Genomic DNA, 16,015 nt, shown 5'->3' with positions numbered 1-16,015 from the left:
TGTGACTCGACTGAGTCTCTGTCATCATTTATAGTCAGAGATTCCTTTCTCATCGCTGGAGCTGCTCTACTAAAAGACTGAATGCTATCCCGTCTTGGACCTGAATTTTTAAAACAAATTCTTCATGCGTGCCTAGGGGAAATGAGTGTTTTTATTGTCACCTTACACCAGGGGTGGGCAAAATACATACCACTGCTCGATTCTGGCCTGCCCCATTTGTAGGAGCTGCTGTGGTGTCTTACTTTTGTACTAGCTGGCTTCAAGCCTGCCAGTGATGCAGTTGGCCTTCCCTGCTTGCCGTAGCCTCCAGGGCTATTGGACAGTGTAGGGCCTCCAACTTTCAAGTGTTGGACTTGGGGAGTGTCCAGCCTGATTGGCTTGCATCTACCCCAGCATTTAGTACACTGCCTGGCATATAGTTAGTGCTTAACAAATACCATAAAAAAGTTAGAAAATGTGTTTTCTCATCTGAAATTTGTTTCTAATTTGAAATTACATTGCAGCGATCATTTTACTATGGGGCATTTTGCTAAAACAAGATTTGTAGTAGATCGAAAGTGGATACTAGGTAGAGTTGTGCTTCCCCACCCAGAAATCAACAATAACACAGATGAAAAGTTGACCAGACTGAGCCCCTTCCTTCCTCTCCCCCTCGTCCCCCTCTCCATCCCCCCATCTTACCTCCTTCCCTTCCCCACAGCACCTGTATATATGTTTGTACATATTTATTACTCTGTTTTGCTTGTACATATCTATTCTATTTATTTTATTTTGTTAGTATGTTTGGTTTTGTTCTCTGTCTCCCCCTTTTAGACTGTGAGCCCACTGTTGGGTAGGGACTGTCCCTATATGTTGCCAATTTGTACTTCCCAAGCGCTTAGTACAGTGCTCTGCACATAGTAAGCGCTCAATAAATACGATTGATGATGATGATGATGATGATGAGTGAGATCAACCCACTGTCAGAGTTAGAGAAGTGTTTTGCACAGGTATAACCTGGGTGGGCTTTAAAAGTCAGAAGATTATAATTTTATTTCAAATGTAACTTGGGAGGTCAAGGAATGCCAGGTATTTTACATTTCTCTACCAGTCTTTCCCAAATCTCCTCATAGTGACTTGAGTTTCAGAATGACGACACTCACTCACCACGGAGGATGGGAAGAGACATTGCCAAAGAGACCAGGCCGTTGGGTTGAACAGCAGAGATGCTAGGAAAAGGTTCAAAATCCTCGTGATGGGGAGATAATTGCCGGGTATGGGTCGTCTCATTTAGGTGGTAGGTAGCTGGACCCAGCTGGAGGCAAGGGAGATTGGTTGGGAGAATCAAAGGAAGCTTGAACTCTCCACCTGAATCTGATTGAAAGGGGAACCAGTGATCTGGTCATATGGGGAACTGGGTTGACCGGGAGTCTACTCATCGACATCCCTGAGTTCTCATACATCATCATCATCAATCGTATTTATTGAGCACTTACTATGTGCAGAGCACTATACTAAGCGCTTGGGAAGTACAAATTGGCAACATATAGAGACAGTCCCTACCCAACAGTGGGCTCACATACGATGACGCAGCAGGCCTGGCCAGCTGGGAAATTCTCCGGTCCTTGGCTGGTCAGTGACGTTGAAACAGTGACCGACTGCACACAGTAAAGCAGATGTGTCCGTCTGAACGACAGAAAGCGAAACAGAAACCAGCCTTGCTACTTGACAGCTTTTTTGTTAAACTGAAGGGAACTCAACAATCCGTTATTCTGTTGTGTTTTGTGGTTTATGGTTGGCTGAAAGCCGTGTGTATGAGACATGGGAGGACATGTGTCCTGAGAGGACTTACTCAACGCATGAGAGTCAGCCCAGTTGGTGGTCACTGCTCAGAGGCACAGGCATTCCCAGATTTTCGAATTTGTTGTATTAACCCTACCACAAAATAAACAGTGGACAGAGCTGGCATTCAATGAAAGAAATTCAAATTTCCTAATGTTTGAGAGTCACACAAAGTGCCACCCCAGGTTGCATTTTAGGAACCCCTTTCTCAGAGCAGAATCATCCCTGGGGGCTAAGTATTGCCTCTGAATAAATCTCTTCTTCCAGAGCTTGCAGTGGCTGTTCCCTAAGACAGACTGTATTTCAGCTTTTCATAACATGCTTGATTGCAAAAGGAAATGAAGGCTGTTGCAGCAGATTGAAATTTAAAATTTTAACTTTAGGGGGCAGCCGGCTCACAAACCATGAAAGAAGAAGGAAGGCGCTGCCAATCCTTTTGCTAAATGTACATTGATGCCTACTTTCTTTGCAGGTTGTACCTCATAAACTCTCCTGTTGTAAGAGCAGAAAATCTTCGGTTCAAGGAGGAAGGCGTAAGGGATGTGCTGAAGGATGTTTTGCTTCCTTGGTACAACGCATACCGCTTTCTCATTCAAAACGTTTTAAGGCTTCATAAGGTACAAAACGATACCCTAAAGTGCTGAACGATAATCCCGTCTAGCCCGTCCAGTTTGTCATAATTTTTGGTGGACTAGAATCTAAACTCAGGGTCAGCATGGTAGAGCAACATCTAGTATTGCTCAAATCCCCATTAATTGCGATTCATTTAATGTGTTCTGTGGGTTGTGAAACTAATTGAATGTTCTCTTGAGTTAATTTGTACCAAACAGATTATTTAATGTGGTATTGGTATTGGGAAAATTTTCCATTCCAATTTCCTTCATATTTTGTATTAGAAGTTACTGTTACATTGTAACGTTTTTCTAGAAGCTAAGTGTCAAAGGACTCTCGTCAGTATGAGACTGAGTTAAAGGGGAATATCAACCTGGCCAGATTTTTGAGAATTGAGCAAAAAAACCCACAAAAACCCGTATTCCTATTTCCAGTGATATGCCTCGTGCTTTGGAACCCAAGCTCTGATTCTCTTGTCTTTTTTGCTATTCCTCGTTTGTGAAAATATCCTTGGTGAAATATTTATAAATGACTGGTTTGGGTCATTTGTCATTTCAATTAATATTGCATTTCACTCCTTACCCATTTTTGAAAGACTTTGCACCATCTCCCCTAATGTTTCTGATGACGGTGGTTATTAATTCAGGATTTGAACCATATTTAGAATGTAGAACTAACTACATTGTCACTACTCTGATTTTCTGGAATAATCAAACTTCTTATAAAACTAGCATGAGAATCCTAGAAAGATACCGTTAGTGAGTGTAAGCTCCTTGTGGATGGGGAAACTTGTCACTTGGTGACATGGCACCAGGTGGGTGCTCATTCAGTACTGCTACTACTACACTCTCAAGAAAGATTTTTTAGACATGGAAAGAAGAGAGTAGTTAGAATTGTGTATAATAGCAATAATTGTGGTATTTAAGCACTTACTATGTGCCAGGCTCTGTACTAAGCTCCAGGGTGATACAAGCAAATTGGGTTGGACATGGTCCTTTTCCCATATGGGACTCAAAGTCTTAATCCCCTTCTCTCCTCTTCTCCCACTCCCTTCTGCCTCACCTTCATTCTTCTTCCCTCCCAGCCCCACAGCACATATGTAATTTATTCATTTATGTGTATTAATGTCTGTCTCCCCCTGTGAGCTTGTTGTGCACAAGGAATGTGTCTCTTTTATTGTACTCTCCCAAGTACTTAGTATGGTGTTTTGCACACAGTAAGCACTCAATAAATACGATTGGAATGAAGGAATGGCAATCAGTTAATAGTATTTATTTAATGCTGGCTGTGTGACCTTGGGCAAGTTGCTTCACTTCTCTGGGCCTCGGTTAGCCCATCTGTAAAATGGGGATTGAGACTGTGAGCCCCATGTGGGACATAGACTGTGTCCAACCTAATTAGCTTGTGTTTGCCGCAGTGCTCAGTTTGGTGCCTGGCATATTGTAAGCATATTGTAACAAATACCATTTTTAAAACTCCCCAAAAAGAGCAGCTGCGTGTAAAGAGATGTCCATGAGTGCAGTGGTGCGGGGGGTCGAGGTAACAGTGCTTAGGAGATTCAGACCCAAGTGCATAGTCAAAGCAAAAGTGGCGACCCAGGGGAGAAAATAGGGTGGGGAGATGAAGCTAGTCAGGGAAGCCCTCTAGACTGGAAACTCCTGGTGGGCAGGGATCGTATCTACCAATTCTGCAGCATTTTACTCTCCCAAGGAATTAGGACAGTGTTCTACACGCAGTAAACGCTCAATAAATATCATGGATGAATTGACTGAAGGCTTCTTTTAGGGCATATGATTTTAGGAAGGGCTGCGTTCCTGGTGGTGAGTGTAAAACTGGGCATAGATTCAGAGACCAATTTTATTCAAAATCTTATTGATGTCCCAGATGAACTAGTTGAGGAAGCTCTGAAAACAGTACTAAATTCGGCATGGTTGCCAACCCTTTGGAAGATAGGAATAGAATTCAGAGTGACTAAGCTAAATTGGGAAAATGAAATTCAAGCCGCACAAGTGCACATTCAGGGTGGGGGAAGAAATGACGTGGTGCAAGGACAGCAGAAAAAAATATTGAGTTATAATTGACCCAAAGCGGTGTTTGAACTAGCGGTGAAATGCAGTTATTGAGAAGAGTCAATATGTTCTTGGAGTATGGCAACAGAAGTCCAGCCTGCCAGAGTCAACAAGTTTATTTCTGCCCTGGTCAAACTTTTATTTGAGTGATGTGTCGAGTGCTAATCATCACACTTATAAAAAACCCAAACTGATAAGGAAAAGCTGATTAGGGTTCATAAAAGTGACAAAATGATATTAATAAGAAAATAGCCTCCATGTAGAATGGTGAAAGGGATTGGGATTGTTTTGCCTAGAGAGAGGATGAAGAGGCTAAGTAGTGATTCCATAGGGAAGGTGTTGATTCAAATCTACTTTGGACCAAGCAAATGCAAGTTGGATTAAATGACAGCAGGGAAGATTTTGGTTGGACATGAGGAAGAACTACTTGGCTATCAGAAGACATTAACACCCTTGGATGGTCTTGACAGGAGGTGGTGGGCGGGACTGGACCAGAAGACCTCTCTAGGGCCTTTCCTTCACTAAAATTTTATTATTCTCTTGCACCATAGAAAAAACAAATCACTCTAGAAGTTTTAGTCAAATGAGACCTCACCATTTCATTGTAACACTGTTGTATCCTACTTAAAATTCAAACTGCTTACAGTGGAGCCTAATACTTAAGTGGTTTTGAAAAAAAAGTCTTTTTTTCCATTTTGGGGTGGGAAAGTTATTCATGCTATTTCCAAATTTAGCCCTGGCATTGATCTGAAAAAATGCATAGGGCTTTAACTCTTGAAGCTTAATTGTTGTATTAATTACATTCCCATTCTGATTGGATTCCATTTAGGTATCTGCTAGGGATGATTTCCTATATTGTATCTTGTCTAGAGTTGATGCATCTCTTAAAGTTCCATAATTTATATTAATTGAATAGATTCACTATCTATGTCTCTTATCTGGAGCGAGGAATCTTCTATTGTGTGCGGTGGGGGGGGGTTTGCAATTGATGTTTAAAATAAATTTTTGTATCCTTTCACTTTGCAGGAAGAGGAAAGAGAGTTCCTCTACAATGAGAACACAGTTAAGGAAAGCAGCAACATTACAGACAGGTGGATCTTATCCTTCATGCAGTCTCTCATTGGGTTTTTCCAGACTGAAATGGCAGGTACGTTTTACTCGGCTATCCCACTGGTTTTCCTCCATTCAAAATAATATGCAGTCAATTCAGTGTTTAAAAAAGCCACAAGGAGAATAAGACGGTAGACAGAGTTGTTCAGTGGCACCCATATACCGCGTGCAAAGGGCATATGAAATGGTTATATATGCATAACCCCCATTGTATATCTTTCAGCTTACAGGCTTTATACTGTAGTCCCTCGGCTAGTTAAATTTGTGGATGTGCTAACCAACTGGTACGTCAGAATGAATCGCAGACGGTTAAAGGTACGTGACTCCGAACGGACGGTAAACAGAATGTGAAGGTGTGTGAAATTAGTGTAGTGGAAAATGAAGCAATCCCACTTTCTTACTGCATCAGTGGGAGCCTGGGGCCCTTCCAGTCCCCCAAAGCTCAGGTTCAGGAGGTGCCCAGCTGGGCTTCCCCCCAGGTCTGGGGAGAAGGCAGAGACAGTCCCAAAGGCGGCTGTGTTTGCAAGTGTGGTAGCTGTGCAAGTTTTCCGCTTCGCTCGAAAACGGGTTGAGAGGATGAGACCAAATTGGCATGAATAACAGGCTGGTAGCAACTGAGAATTCCCACGGAGCCACCATTCTCTCTCAATTCATTCCTCTGCCTTCTCAGTCACTGGTTGCAAATCAGGGATGTAAGAGTTATTGATTGTGTGTTGATTTGAAATCCGTGTATGAAATAAGCTCTTGCATACTGAAGTGATTGAAAGTAAGCTATCTGTGACTAAATTATTTAAATGTGCCTTTTCGAATAGTTTAAAATAGACGTTGACTCTTCTGATGTTTTTCTGAATGTTTTCATTAGGGTGAAAATGGGATTGAGGATTGTGTTATGGCCTTAGAAACCTTGTTTAGCGTTCTGTTCTCCATGTGCCGACTTATGGTAAGCAAATGAGATTAAAACCCTGATCAAGTTGAAGAGCTGTCATCTGACAACTGTCGTGGCCTCATTTTTATGATTTATTCACGCCAAAATTTCCCATTCGACTGATCAAGTGTTAGTGAAGAAGTCATTTGGTGTCATCTCATTATCTTCAGACCTCTTGGCTTCAGAGGAGGCTCAGCCGTCCTTTTCTTTCTCATGCATGAAATATGTTCCCACTCCTGGGTTTTGAGCCTGGGGGTGAATTTTGAGGTGGAGAATTGATGGGGCTAAGCTTTGGGGAGGAGGAGGAGCTGGAGGGAAGCTGGGAAAGGGGCAAGTGAAGGAAAATGAGGAAAGGAAGGGGAGGAAAAGGAAGAGAAATGTACTCCCCGGTGATCCTCCTCTTCGTTCGGTGCTGCTTTTGAGTCTTTGCGGCTTGCTGGGGACGGAGCCGAGGACGACACTTGAAGGCTACCCGGGTACACCCGGCTATGGAGCAGCCAGATCTCACGCCTCCTGCTCCAGCTCCTCATGCTGGGGAGAAAGGAGCGATGGGAGGGGCTGGCATGTGCCCGCCCCGTGAGACCACTTGAGGCCGCAGCCTCGGGTCTCCCCCGGGGCGCTGGACCCCCGAACCACCTAGGTGAAGGAGGGGAGATGGCCCCTCCTTGCAGGGCCCGGTGCGTTGGCTGGGGGGACCTACTCATCAGAGCCGGAAGAGCGGCCGCATCTGCCTCACCGTTCAGTTCCTCCCCGCCGGGCCAGAGCCCTGTCCCCTTCACCGGGCACCACTCACCTACGGCGGCTCCGGCTAACACAGCCTGCTTGTGGCAACACTACCGCTCGGGAGCAACCAGGAGGCTTGCTCACCCTCGTGTCCATGCCTCGCCAGTTGTGGCCGAGGTGTAGCACTGCCTTGTTTGTTCCACTTCCCGATGCTTTTCTGGCTCTGAGGGATGGGATAAGCGAACCCCCAAATCCAACAGGTTAACCCGATTCTGGTCAACTTGCCCACGTCCCGCAACTCGCCGCCTTGGGTCACAGTGGCAAGTGACAGTTGCTCCATGGGCTTCTGAGCCTGGGGCGTGGACTGAAATGGTGAGAGGTCGAAGGCAGCATCACCAGCGAGAAGGCCAGCCGAGCAGTACTGTTGGGTTATGGCAGGTGCAGAGTTCAAATGAAATGGTGTATTTTAATTTTAATGCAGGCCCCATATACGCCTTTCCTCACGGAGCTGATGTACCAGAATTTGAAGACTCTCATTGACCCCGCTTCTATCCAGGAGAAAGACACGCTTAGTATTCATTACCTCATGCTTCCCCAAGTTAGGTAAGGGAGAAAGAGTGCAAGTTTTCTAGCTTCCGCTCTGTGTCTTGAGTGGTGAAGAGAGCTTTTGGGTGCTCCGAAATACATTGGCCGTCACAGACTTTTGTGTGTGCTTGTGTTGCTAAGTGTTTGAATGTTAAGGCCACTTTTGTTGCCAAAGTGTTCTTTAATTTAATTTCTGGTGCATAATTCATTGTTAATTTCCCTTGCAAATGCTGTTTACAAATTCAGAAAGAGGATCCCTGCTCTGAGTACTGCACACATCTATTAGACTGTTCCCTGCCTAGTTTGCCTTATATTCATCAATAAAATATTAAGATGTATTTTTTCAACATGCAGTAGAAGGCTATTATAGCTCTATTTCTATGTTTAATCTTAATATTTGCGATATAGAATAGATTCCTCAGGCATACTTGGCTTCTTTTGAACCTCCTTCCATACACTTTCTATCATCCTAAATGGCTCTGTGTTTGGACTGAAAGCTCAGCTCAAATCGCAGTTTACCGGGTGTTGCTTTTAGCAGAAATCATTAGACCAGTTAGAAAATAAGCAGATTTTTTTTCAGCATGCAGTGGGCACATTTTGCCCACCATTGAAAATTAGAGAAATTGAAGTTTTTGGAAGGTATCTCAAAAATAGATGACATTCCTTTTAATGAGAAAGTTAACCAATATATAAAGGGCAGGACAAAATGAAGTAATCTATGGTTGTAGCGATACAGATAATAAATTGAATTAAATTCTCGAGGCTGTAGGAGGCTCAATTAGATGTTTGGGCATGAATTAGCAATTTGCATGATGGCAGATTATACAGGAAATTAATGAAGACTTTCATATGCGCAATGAACACTTTTGCCATACTTTCCAGAACGTGTGCATGGAGATGTATTTTAGGTATTTAACTTCACTTTTTTTAAGACTGTAAGAGTCTGAAAAGTTTAAAATCATTGGGATAATTGCAGGCAGCGTTTCGGTGCGAGATTTAGAAGGAAATTGTTTTCTTTCTCTTCTAATCCAGGGAGGAGCTGATTGACAAAAAAATGGAGCGTGCAGTGTCCAGGATGCAGTCTGTGATTGAACTGGGGCGGGTGATCCGAGAGAGGAAAACTATTCCCGTAAAGGTTTGCAAACAGTGACATTTTCCCATAGGGATTTGTGAGCAAGTACCGTACAGACGTGTGAAAGTCCCACAGTCCATCTGTGTCCCGTCCCCTCGCCCCCAAACCCCGGGTACCGAATTCTGTGAGCGTACGGCTGAATCCATCCGGCCCTAGGTTGGCTTTGAACAGGCAGCGGTGTAGTTGCTATTGAAATATTTCTTCCCAGTCCCATTTTCTAGTTAATTCCAAATCCTTTTCTACCTTTTTTTTTTAAGTATCCTCTGAAAGAAGTTGTAGTTATCCATCAAGACCCCGAAGCCCTTAAGGATATCCAGTCTTTGGAGAAGTATATACTTGAGGTAAGGCAAAACGTCCAATATATCATAGGTGGGAATTTGTTTTCTGTGGTGCTCCAGTCACGAAACAATTTCTCTTCTGGATTTAGCTTGAATGGTATTAAAGCAGTGCTGTGGAAAGAGAGTGTCTCAGCGAGTCGGTCGTGAGACCTGGATTCTAATCCCTGTTGGGCAAGTAGGCCGGTGGCTACTGGAGCCATTCATTCATTCAATCGTATTTGAGTGCTTACTGTGTGCAGAGCACTGTACTAAGCACCTGGGAAGTACAAGTCGGCAACATATAGAGACGGTCCCTACCCAACAACGGGCTCACAGTCTAGAAAGGGGAGACAGGCAACAAAACAGGTGTCAGAATCGTCAGAACAAATAGAATTAAAGCTATATGCACGTCATTAACAAAATAAATAGAATAGTAAATATGTACAAGTAAAATAAGTAGAGTAATAAATCTGTACAAATATATACAAGTGCTGTGGGGAGGGGAAGGAGGTAGGGCGTCGGTGGTAAAGGCTTCCAACTGCACAACTACCGGGGCCCGTTACAGAAGGTGGATAGGGCCAGCAGGAATCCTGGAAGGTAACCGGCCTGCGTGGGCAGCCGCCCGCTGCCCGCAGCATTGCACCAGCACTAGGCTGTGGTCAGTGTGGGTGCAGATGGGTCCCGCACCTTTGCGTGCACTTGGATGCTGTGGTCCCGCACCTCTATCCACCTGCTTGCTCTTGCGGGAACACTGCTGGTGGAATCAAGAGGGCATGAGCGGAGCTCGAATCATATCCTGCGTGTAGGTTCTGGCTCTCGAAGTCTCGGGAGTGACGTTCATGAAGTCCCGGTTCTCTTGCTTCATGCCAGACTCTACCTCTGTTCTGCCTGACCGCACCGCGACCATCGGAAAATTCCATGGTGGCTGTTAGTGGATTGAAGTCTTGAGCAAAATTTTCAGCGGAGAAATGTCTACGGAGCAAACACTATCCTGCTCTGTTTGACATAGCCCCCTTCAAATGCAGGGCTAGGACTATCTAGGACTCTGGGTCTGTGTCACTCTTCTTTGCCACTGCTGCCATGGGGCTTAAATTCTGAGGGCAAGGAGGACATGTGTAAAAGAAAAGCATGGATGGCCTAATGGCCAGGGCACCCTGGGGGCACCAGTTTGGGAGCAAGAGCAGCCTCTGGCCCAGCAGCTTAGCGATGGATGATCTTAAGCGGCAGCAGACTGGCAGGCGGAGGAGAAGAAAGGAGGGTGGGATGGCGATAATCCCGGATCCGTCACTCATATCCGCTGTGTGATCTTGGGCCAGTCACTTCCCTGTGCCTCAGTTTCCTCGTCTGTACAATGGGGATTGAACCTCCCTCCCTCCCTCCAACTTAGACTGTGAGCCCTCTGTGGGACAGAGACATGGGTCCAGCCTGATTATCTTGTATCTATATACCCCAGCACGGAGAACAGTGCTTGACGCATGGTAAGCTCTTAGCAAATACCATCAGAAAGATAATGGTTGGGTGAGGTAATTAATTAGGTCTTTACACCTAGAGTATACAGACTCCTGTACTCTACTAGGCACTTGGAGTGATCATGATATGAAATCTCCCGACAAATTACCCATCAGCCAGGGGCCTTTAGAAAAAGACTTCAGAATCTACACGAAAGAATTGACTTGAAATAGAAGTGACGCAGTCTCAATCAATCAGTGGTATTTATTGAGCGCTTACTGTGTGCCAAACACTATACGAGGCTTTTGGGAGAGTGCAGTACAATGGAGTTGATCGAGAGGATCCCTGCCCACAAGGGGTTTACAGTCAAGTACCCTCTTTCCTCTTCTATTTTTCATCTTCCTCCTCCTCCTTCCTCCTCATCTTCTGATCTTCTGTCTACTCCTCTTTTTTCTTCTCGCACCCCCCAACTCTCCCCCTGCCTTGCCCCCTAGATTCACTTCCCCAAGTCATCCTCTGTGTTCAAAATGAAATATTGGCACCCCCGTCAAAAGAAGCAAGTTCTTTGCATTCCTTCTCATTCTAGCTTCTCCCCTTGTTAGGCAATGGAGGTGAAAGCCAGAGAGGGAGAGAATGTGAGAGAGCCGTGTCTGCAGTTCCCAGCATCGTGTACCCTGGGAACAATGGAGGACAAACCACCTGGAAATAAGTGAAAATAGGGATCCATAGCTGGAAGAATGGTTTTTATAGGTTTGGAGCTCAGAACTGTGAAGGCCTTTATGGGGGTTGTTACTTGTTTTCTTCCTGAGGAAAGAGCTTTACTGGAAGCCTGGAAAGTCACCGCCTCACTCTTCTCCCTCTTGGGCCCCCTGAAGTAAAGTAGATTATATAGCCAAGTACGTCAAGAATTCATGTCAGCTCTGGTTGGCGAAAGGTGGATGGCTTTTTCAGACAAGTTTAATTCCAGGGTATTAGGGAAAATAAGAGTACCGGATTTCAGGCTTTTAAGCCCCAAGTAGAAAGTGAAAATGCTTTTACTAAATTGACAACAGAAAGTAGTGCATTTAACAACTTCCTAAATCGTACTAATATGTCAAGGCACCCTGAAAGCATTGCAGTAAAAGCGGAATTCCTAATTAACTTGCAGTTAAAGTGGAATGGCGGGTAATAGAGATGCATCTTATTCAAGAGTACTTCTGTTTTCAGAGTAACTATGGGACCATTTTGGTCCACGACATCGTTTTTACTAACTCTTAGGTTGGCATGGGTATAACCAGCAGCCGCCATGCAGAAACTCTGCATCCTTTGGACTCCAGTGGTGGGACATACAGGGATTGGTGACAATCCGAGGTCGACTGAACGTGCCTGCTTTCACCACCATTCTGTAGGCTTATGGTTTTCCTCACCCTCAAGTAAGATCCAAGCACGCTGATATTAACTAAAACGTACGTGCAAGGCTCAGGTGTCTCTCCAGGGTCTCCCCCAGCTTATTAAATACTCGGGGAATGGCACAGCAGCTCATGTCAGGCCAAGCGCTTAGTACAGTGCTCTGCACATAGTAAGCGCTCAATAAATACGATTGATGATGAATGTGAGCCCCATGTGGGACAGAGATTGTGTCTGATCCGATTGTATAGCCTTTCCCCTCTAGACTGTAAATCACTGTGGGTAGGGGATGTGTCTGTTTATTGCCATATTGTACTCTCCCAAGCGCTTAGTACCGTTCTTAGTACAGGGAAGCAATGTGGCTTAGCACGGGCTTGAGAGTCAGAGGTCATGGGCTCTAATTCCGGCTCCGCCACTTGTCAGCTGTGTGACTTTGGGCAAGTCACTTCTCTGTGCCTCAGTTACTTCATCTGTAAAATGGGGATTAAGACTGTGAGCCCCATGTGGGACAACCTGATGACCTTATATCCCCCCAGCACTTAGAACAGTGCTTTGCACATAGTAAGCACTTAATAAATGCCATTATTATTATTATTAAGCACTTAACAAATGCTATTATTATTATTATTATTATTATTGTGCCCTGCATACAGTAAATGTAAGTAAGTAAGACACGAATGAGTTATATATAATGAGAGCAAGAGGAAGGACAAGAATGTCAATTCTTAGAGACACGGCACTATATCCCATCTGACGACCTTGCACCTACCACAGAGGTTAGCACAACGTTTTGGCACAAGGTGGTTGGCTTAAACGGGGTAATTAATATATGCGATATTGTGAGGATAGATAAGTTAAAGTGACTGAAAGCATAATTGAATATGTATTCAAGCGGCATGAGAAGCAGTATGGCCTAGTGGAAAGAGTATGGGCCTGGGAGGAGTTGGAGGACCTGGGTTCTAATCCCGGCCCTGCCACTTACCTGCTGTGTGACCTTGGGCAAGACACTTCTCTCTGCCTCAGTTCCCTCATCTGCAGAATGGGGATTCAATACCTGTTCTCCTTCCTATTTAGACTGTGAGCCCCATGTGATACAGGGGCTGTGTCCACCCTGATTATTTTGTTTTACCCCGGGTATCAAGCACAAATACCACAATTTTTTCAAAATTACAATCATCATTACTTGAACTGTGAGCCCTGTGTGGGACTGGATTACCTTGTACCTAAGTACAGTGCTGGGCACGTAGTAAGCGCTTCACGGGCATCACAATTATTATTCACATGTAAGTTCTGAGGATGAGATTCAAAGAAGCCAGCATTCTCCCTATCTTCAAGAAGAAAGGGGAATGAACCGCTTGTGGAAGCTCTTTGGAATGCCATTTCCCTCCCTTGCCAGCAAAGTTTTAGCCATCGTTCCTTGACAGCCTATTAAAAAACATCCTAAATCTTGGCTGCCCAGAAAAGTTGATGAAGCTCTTATGATTGCCTGGCCGTATCTGAATTGAAGGTTTCTTATCTGATCCTTCGCTTATCATCTGGAGTGAAAGCTGGGTCTGGCTTTATTCAACAGATTCTATGCAGCCGAGTTTTAGGTCCTAACGGGGAGTGAGCAAGTTGGGATGGGACGCGGTTATGATTCTCTTGGAAGCTTTTAACGCAAAAGACAATCATGGAAGTCCATGAATCAAGCAAACAAGATGACTGCTGTGGAAGATCGTAACTTCGAAGTTATGCCTCTGCTTATGAAGTCCTTTTCGGAACCGGGAAAATGCTACAGAGGAACAGCGGAAAGGAAATTGAGGTTAGATGCCAATCCACACCTGGCAAGGCCTTACACATGCTATCTCTATTTCTATCAGATAGTTGTAGGCCGTCATTAGCTTCTTCCACCTAGACAGTCCGTGGTCTGCAATGATATAAGGATAGAAAAAAGGGTTACAGAAATGAAATAAAAAAACACCGCTTTATCCTTTGGGTGAGTGTCTCTGACACTCTATATTGTAATAATAGTAATGATGGTATTTGTTAAGGGCTGGGGTAGATACAAGGTCATTAGGTTGTCCCATGTGGGGCTCACAGTCTTAATCCCCGTTTGACAGACGAGGTAACTGAGGCACAGAGAAGTTAAGCTGGTAAGTGACGTAGGTGGGATTAGAACCCATGGCCTTGGACCCCCAAGCCCGTGCTCTTGCCACTAAGCCACAATGCTTCTCAAAAAACAAAATAAGAATGGTATTTTTAAGTGCTTACTATGTGCCAAGCACTGTTCTTATAATAGTAAATAATAATGACGGCATTTATTAAGCGCTTACTAGGTGCAAAGCACTGCTCTAAGTGCTGGGGGGGACACACGGTGATCAGGTTGTCCCACGTGGGGCTCACAGTCTTAATCCCCATTTTACAGATGAGGTAACTGAGACACAGAGAAGTTAAGTGACTTGCCCAAGGTCACACAGCTGAAAATTGGTGGAGTCGGCATTTGAACCCATGGCCTCTGACTCCCAAGCCCGGGCTCTTTCCAACGAGCCACTCTGTTTCCATTTAACAGATGAGGTAACTGAGGCACAGAGATGTTGTGACTTGCCCAATGTCACACAGCTGCCAAGTGACTTGGACTCACTGCCTGTGGCAAACTTGACTTCTGTAGCAGCTATGGCTGTGCCACCTAGGCACCGTACGTAGCATCAAATTGCCAGATGAGATCACGAAGTGAAGCATCCTCCGGCGTCACAGCAGCTCTCCCCTAATGTACGCTGATTGGACCGGCCATGTGAGGAGAATGAACGCCAACGGGATGCCTAAATATCCTGCTGCCCGTTCCTTAGAAATTTCAGACTGTTTATATATGCTTTGTAACACTCATTTGAAACGCTGAATTTCACCATCTTTTTTTCTTCACTTGGATTACTTCAAAGCAGCAGCCTGGCCTCTTTTTGGATCCTACTCCTGAATCCTAGGATCTTGGGCCTGGAACGGACCTTGAAAGATGGATGGATGGATGAATAGTACATATCTATTCTATTTATTTCATTCTATTTATTTTATTCTATTCTATTTTGTTAGTATGTTTGGTTTTGTTCTCTGTCTCCCCCTTTTAGACTGTGAGCCCACTGTTGGGTAGGGACTGTCTCTATATGTTGCCAACTTGTACTTCCCAAGCGCTTAGTACAGTGCTCTGCACACAGGAAGCGCTCAATAAATACGATTGATGATGATGATGATGATGGAGTGAGGGCCAGTGGAAAGTTTCCGCATCTGGGAGTCCAGCACTTCATACAGTGCTCTACCCACAGTAAGGGCTCAGTAAATGTGATCGATTGAGTGAGAGGACCTGAGTTCTAATTCCGGCTCCGCCACTTGCCTGTCATGTGACTTCGGGCAAGTCACTTGAGCATTTTTGTGCCTCCATTTACTCATCTGTAAAATAGAAATTAAATCTCTGAACTCCCTCCCACTTCGAGTGTGAGCCTCACTTGGGACAGGGCCCATGTCGACCTGATTGTCTTGTGTCTGCCCCAGTGCTTGGCACCTAGTGCTCAGCAAATACCAGTACTATTTGTATTATTCAGTTGGACACATTTTTAATAATAATAATAATAATGGCATTTGTTAAGCGCTTACTATGTGCCAAGCATTGTTCTACTGGGGGAAACAAGGTAATCAGGTTGCTCCACATGAGGCTCACAGTCTTAATCCCCATTTGACAGATGAGGTAACTGAGGCACAGAGAAGTTAAGTGACTTGCCCAAAGTCACACAGCTGAGAAGGGACGGAGGCGGGATTAGAACCCACAACCTCTGACTCCCAAGCCCGGGCTCTTTCCACTGAGCCACGCTGCTTCTCTAATTCTCTTCTCTGTTTTTCCTTAATGTCTTCTCTCCCACAT

General features: G+C 44.7%; 1 protein-coding gene across 1 annotated transcript in view; it reads left to right on the top strand.

The window, feature by feature from the left end:
* Positions 1-16,015, top strand: part of IARS1 (isoleucyl-tRNA synthetase 1) — a 139,077-nt gene that overhangs the window by 69,317 nt on the left and 53,745 nt on the right. The window contains exons 19-25 of the mRNA XM_038772223.1: positions 2,294-2,438; positions 5,529-5,649; positions 5,836-5,927; positions 6,475-6,552; positions 7,742-7,863; positions 8,878-8,980; positions 9,235-9,318. Of these exons, the coding sequence (XP_038628151.1) occupies positions 2,294-2,438; positions 5,529-5,649; positions 5,836-5,927; positions 6,475-6,552; positions 7,742-7,863; positions 8,878-8,980; positions 9,235-9,318 (745 nt within the window). The remainder of the gene's footprint in view (positions 1-2,293; positions 2,439-5,528; positions 5,650-5,835; positions 5,928-6,474; positions 6,553-7,741; positions 7,864-8,877; positions 8,981-9,234; positions 9,319-16,015) is intronic.

Source organism: Tachyglossus aculeatus, chromosome X1 (assembly GCF_015852505.1).
Source record: "Tachyglossus aculeatus isolate mTacAcu1 chromosome X1, mTacAcu1.pri, whole genome shotgun sequence".
NCBI classification, from domain to species: Eukaryota; Metazoa; Chordata; class Mammalia; order Monotremata; family Tachyglossidae; genus Tachyglossus; species Tachyglossus aculeatus.
This window is presented reverse-complemented; position numbering and strand designations above follow the sequence as displayed.